Here is a 6,157-nt window from a genome sequence, read left to right as displayed (position 1 = left end):
AGGGAAAGAGGTGGAAGTGGAGAGGGGTAGAATTGCCCTGAGTTTTATCCTCTGCAAATAAGTCAGTGGCTTTATCATCAAGCACTGAAGGAGTTAAGCACTAAAGCACAGACACTTAAATCAGCTTTACCCCTTCCTTTCACATGTGATTGGAATGAAGCTGCACCGAAGCAGCCCAAAGGGCTTATAACAGCTCAATTTCGCAGCCTTCAGTTTTAATCCCCATCACCCAGGCTAAGCAGTATGGTGGAGCTGAGGCTGCTACTCCACAGCAGTCCGAGCACCTGGATGATGATGGTCTTCCTCATCCTCTTCCTCCTCCTCTGCAGCCTGCAGGTGGCTGGAGAGCTCCTGGATCACAGCAGCCCTACCAATCTGGTCATTTCTCCTCTTCTCCATAATTAGATCCTCCAGGCTCTGAAACTCCAGCGTGTGGCTGCGTTTGTCGCCCAGCCGGATCTGCAATCGGTAGGGCTGCTTGCCTATGCGCAGCTCCCCGCCGATTTTAAACTCCCGCTTGCCGTACCGGCACCAGGCAGCAAAACACTCAGAGTTTCTCCAGCTCAAGTCGCGGTCCTTGCAACCCACTTGCTCCAGGGCGTTGCGCACCACCGCGGCTGGGCTGAGGGGTTTGTAGCGGTACAGCTGGTTTGCAATGCGGCCCCGTCTGCCTTGGCTGGCATCGGTGAGGAAGCTGTTCACCACCTCCAGCCTGTGCAGGTGCACAACTTGAAAATCCCCGACATACACCACCCAGTGTGGATACTGGGCCTGGCACACAAACTCCACCAGGTCACCCGGTTTGCACCTATTCAGCAGGTTCTCTGGGGTATAGGTGCTCAAGTGCCCCCCACCTCCTTCATCACCCTCCTCTGTCAGCGTATCCTCCTCAGAAAAGCTCTTCTGGTAAATACACTCATCCCGGTAATAGACTGAGCACTCCACCTCGTGCAACTGGGGATCGTAGGGCTGCAGGGCAGGGTGCTCACCCCCCAGGTCGTGCACCGAATCCTGCTGCTGTTCCAGCTCATCATCATCATTTGAAAAGATGTAGGAAACCCCAATCCTGGGCCCTTCATCTCTGTCCATACCTGTTGGGTCGGCCGTGGGAACTTCCTTGTAGTTCAGATGGGTCAGCTTCTCCACCTGGTTCCCCATGCCCGCTGCAACGACAAGACACAGCGGGGCCATGAAGGCAGGCACAGGGCGAGCGGCTTCCAAGGAGGCAGCGGGACGGCAGAGCGCGGCTTCCCCCTGCACACGCACTCCACCTCTCCCCGCCGCAACACAACCCTTGCGGGGGGCTGCGGGAGCCCCCCGGGGAGGGGCAGCGGTGGCCTCAGCGGGCTGCGGACCCCCTGCCTACACGGAGCAAGGCGACGCGGCCCCACCACCTGCGAGGCGGCAGCGAGGAAGAGGAAGGCGCAGGAGCCGCGGGGGGGGAAAGCGGGCAGGCACCGAGCCACCTGTTAGAGAGGTGGGGGGAGGTCTGGAGGTCCGAGTTGCGCCCCCCAACAGCCGCGCACCTGCCGGGTGCGCCTCTCCCCCCCCCCCCCCCCGCCCCGCCGGCACCGGGCGGCTGCAAACTTACCCGGCGGGGAAACTGCGGGCGCCGGGAGCGGCCCTAGGGCGAGCGGGCGGCAGCGCGGCGGCGGGAGGGCGCGCGGCGCGGCTGGATCATGGCCCCGGCGCGGCCCCGCGCAGCAGCGGCGCCCGCGCGCCGCGCTGCCGGCACTCGTGGCCGTGCAGCCAGCGCCGGCCGGGCACGGCCGAGGGGAGGGAGCCTGGATCCGGCTGCGGGCGCCCCGGCGAGGGCGCAGCCCCCCCAGCATTTAAAGAGGCAGCTCTTTTTTTTCCTTCCCCCCCTCCTTCCCCTCTTCCCCCCCCACCTTCCTCCTCCCCGCACCTTTTTCCCCTCTCCTCTCTCCGAGACGCCGAGCGCTTTGCTCCCCGCCGAGGCTGCTCTGCAAGCGGCGGCGGGCGGCGGGGCTCTCGGCGCCGCGGCTGCAAAGCTCTTGGCGGCGCTTGGCAGCGGGAGCGTCTGTGCAACACACTCACGCAACCAACTCGCACACGCACGGCCCCTTTAAGGGAATGGTGCCATGAGGCAGCCCAACCCGCCAGTTTGGTCTGGGGGGGGGAGTAACCGGGAGCCGGAGTTTGCCTGGGACAGCACCGAGAGGCTGACGCGAAGCCTCGGTTGCGGGGCCGTGGGGATCACCCCGCTGCATGCCCCACGGGCGCGGAGGGGCGCGCAGCTGCCTGCGGGGGAAGCGCCGGCCCCGCAGCCCCCGCCGGGCCGCCGGGAGGTGTCTCCGTGGGGCCGCAAACAGTAACAGGGAAGTTGTTCAGGGAAGCGAACAAAATCAAAGAGCCCGGCTCTCCTGGGCTGAGTTAATGCCTTCGATTCCTCCATGAGCGGAGCGTGTAATTAGTTTTATTAATTTCTTTTCTTTCCGACTCCAAGAGATCACTCTCTTTTTCAATATAGAAGATTATGATTCTTTCCCCCTGGAAAGGCATTATCAGGACTGGTGGGAATATTTTTCTTTCTGTTTTGGAGAATGCAAAACAATATTCTGCTTTTTCATTAATGCCTAGTTAGTCTGCTAGGTGGGTTTATTATTCGTACTATTTTAACATGCACTGGTAAATCCATAATGTTAAAATAGACTGCAGAGATAATTTATGGGAGCTAGGAGTAATGTCTTTAATTTTAATCTCATGTATTCCCTTTGTCTGTTCCCTTGTAATTTTATAAACCCAGCTGCACACCACTGTTTTGAGGATTCACTGAACGGCGGTGAATGACGGAACAAATGTAGTGTTACCGGGATGCTGGGCACTGCCCACGGCCTCAAAGAGTACGGCTTCCATCAGATTATACGCCTCTGCGGTCTCACATATAGACCTGCCCTTTGGGGTGGGGAGGACTGCTGCCGCGGGGGCTGGAGAGACGCGCGCTGCGCTCTGCCTGGGACGGCGGGGCAGGGAGACAGGCTCAGCGCTGCAGCCGGTGGCAGGCAGCCGGATCGGGACCTTTTTGTTTTGAATTCACCTGGTGACTCATGTCTACAGGAGCATTTTAGAGAACGAAAAAGTGCATCAGGGGTGTGCTTTTGAAATGAATCTCCCAAACACCTCTCCGCCCCCAACACACACTTTGGTTTGCATCCCGGTGTGGTTTCAAACAATGCGCACACATTCCTTTCACATTCAGCCATACTAGACCTACTCAAGCTGCAGGACCGGACCAACGCTAGTTGAGTAAACCTCCAAAATGTCATTTTTCAGCACTGCCTGTTTCCCTCTATAGCTGCTGTTGGACAAAAGAGGGCCCTACTTCATAGGCAGAGCTTTGTGAAATTGCATCAGTAATTAAAGATGGGCATGTGTACAGGTGAGAGCATCCTAAAAGGAGGAGCTAGGCTGAAGATAGAAGTGACTTTTTAATGTTCTCCCATTTGTACTGGAAACTGTGTCTTGGCACCATACCTTACTATCTTTGGAGCAGTTTTGTTTCTTGGCTAAGATGGTTTGTTAGCCCTGTGTTGAAGGTCAAGTTTCCTTTTGAATCTGCTGTAATGTGCAGAAAGTTGTGTCGGTGCGGGAGTAGAAACTTGATATTGCCAAGAGGAGTCACTTGTGTTGTGTGTGCACATCCAGACTTATTTGCAGCTCTCTATGTTGTTCTATCATTTTTTCCTGTCTGCTTCAACTCACCCCAGTACTTAATTTTCTGCACCTTGTCAGCTGCTTTGATCTCTTTGATCTCTTTGAGTTTCCTTTCAATGACTGATCCTCAGAATCCACATTCTCTGATCAATCTGCAGCTTTCTAGGATCAGAAACCATGGGTAAGTATTTTTGTGTCATAAAACACACAATGGCATACTGCACCTGCAGATAAGGCATTGGGTAAAACATCCACAAAGGACTTACAGTGCCTATATATCACCTGGGCTGGTGCCTAAATTCTGATGCTTAAAACTTCTGTGTGCTTAACCTTTAAGCCTCAGAACAGCTAAACACAGGCACAAGGGATGGGGTCTGGTGGCAGTGACATACTGTATTGTTGACTATGCTTTTAGAGAGAGCATACACCTCTTGTATAGCTTTTGAAAAAAGGACTTTGGTGCTTATCTGCTAAAGGTAAACTAGTCTGTGGATATGGAGTAGAGAGGGAGGAACGGTTGTGCAGTTGCTGAGCTGGGAGCCCAAATTGCAGCAGAGCAGAGTTGAAGACACATCTCTGACGTTGGTGTTGGAGGCTCCTTGACTAGTTGACTCCTTGCTCAGTGTGCTAGCATTTATGATCCAAATTTTGAGATATTCACAGAATCACTAAGGTTGGAAAGGACCTTCAAGATCATCAAGTCCAACCATTAACCCAACACCACCATGCCCCCTAAACCATGTCCTGAAGCGCCACATCCACACATTTTTTTAATATTTCCAGAGATGGTGGCTCCACCACCTCCCTGGGCAGCCTCTTCCAATGCTTGACCATTCTCTCTGTAAAGACATTTTTCCTAATATCCAATCTAAACCTCCGCTGGCACAACCTAAGGCCATTTCCTCTCGTGCTTGGGAGAAGACACCAACACCCACGTCACCATAACCCCCTTTCAGGTAGTTCTAGATAAGGTCTCCCCTCAGCCTCCTCTTCTCCACATTGAACAATTCCAGTTCCCTCAGCTGCTCCTCATAAGACTTGTGCTCCAGACCCCTCACCAGCTTCGTTGCCCTTCTCTGGACACGCTCCAGCACCTCAACATCCTTCTTGTAGTGAGGGGCCCAAAACTGAACACAGGATTCGAGGTGCGGCCTCACCAGTGCCGAGTACAGGGGCATAATCCCCTCCCTACTCCTGCTGGCCACACTATTGCTGATACAGGCCAGGACGCTGTTGGCCTTCTTGGCCACCTGGGCACACTGCCGGCTCATGTTCAGCCAGCTGTCAACCAGAACCCCCAGGTCCTTTCCTGCTGGGCAGCTGCTCCTCCCCAAGCCTGTAGCGTTGCATGGGGTTGTTGTGACCCAAGTGCAGGACCTGGCACTTGGCCTTATTAAACCTCATACAGTTGACCTCGGCCCATTGATCCAGCCTGTCCAGATCCCTCTGCAGAGCCCTCCTGCCCTCCAGCAGATCAACACTCCCACCAACTTGGTGTCATCTGCAAACTTACTGAGGGAGCACTCGATCCCCTCATCCAGATCATCAATAAAGATATTGAACAAGACCGACCCCAGAACTGAGCCCTGGGGAACAACCGCTTGTGACCGGCCGCCAGCCAGATTTAACTCCGTTCACCACAACTCTCTGGGCTCGGCCATCCAGCCAGTTCTTTATCCAGCGAAGAGTACACCTGTCTAAGCCACAAGCCACCAGTTTCTCCAGGAGAATGCTGTGGGAGATGCTGTCAAAGGCTTTACTAAAGTCCAGGTAGACAACATCCACAGTCTTTCCCTCATCCACTAGGTGGGTCACCTGGTCATAGAAGGAGATCAGGTTGGTCAAGCAGGACCTGCCTTTCATGAAGCCATGCTGGCTGGGTCTGATCCCTTGGTTGTCCTGCACATGCCCCGTGAGCACTCTCAAGATGAATGGCTCCATAATCTTCCCCAGTACAGAGGTCAGGCTGACAGGCCTGTAGTTCCCGGGATCCTCCTTCCAGTCTTTCTTGCAGATGGGCGTCACAAGCCTCCAGTCTTCTGGGACCTCCCCTGTTAATCAGGACTGCTGATAAATGATGGAGAGTGGCTTGGCAAGCTCTTCTGCCAGCTCTCTCGGTGCTCTTGGGTGGATCCCATCAGGCACCATAGACTTGTGGGTGTCCAGGTAGCTTAGCAGGTTCTTACCTGTTTCCTGCTGGATTATGAGGAGTTTATTCTGCTCTCCATCCCCGTCTTCCAGCTCAGGGGGCTGAATACCCTGCAGATACCTGGTCTGACTATTAAAGACTGAGGCAAAGGCGGCATTAAGTACGTCAACCTTGTCCTCATCCTTGGTGACAATGTTCCCGGCCATATCCAGTGAGGGGTGGAGATTCTCCTTGTCTCTCTTTTTGTTGTTAACATATTTGTAGAAGCATTTTTTGTTATCCTTTATGACTATGGCCAGATTGAGCTCTAGCTGGGCTTCTGCCTTTCTAATT

At 54.5% G+C, this 6,157-nt stretch overlaps 1 protein-coding gene across 1 annotated transcript; it reads right to left on the bottom strand.

Annotated features, from left to right (window-relative positions):
* Window positions 1-261: 261 nt before the first annotated feature.
* On the bottom strand, window positions 262-1,158 carry LRATD2 (LRAT domain containing 2; the record flags this gene model as incomplete). The annotated part of the gene is made up of 1 exon (XM_081996742.1): window positions 262-1,158. The coding sequence occupies one exon, from the start codon at window positions 1,156-1,158 to the stop codon at window positions 262-264; it is 897 nt and encodes a 298-aa protein (XP_081852868.1).
* Window positions 1,159-6,157: the final 4,999 nt, after the last annotated feature.

The sequence above is a fragment of the Phaethon aethereus genome (genome assembly GCF_964289735.1).
Source record: "Phaethon aethereus genome assembly, chromosome: 2".
NCBI classification, from domain to species: Eukaryota; Metazoa; Chordata; class Aves; order Phaethontiformes; family Phaethontidae; genus Phaethon; species Phaethon aethereus.
This window is presented reverse-complemented; position numbering and strand designations above follow the sequence as displayed.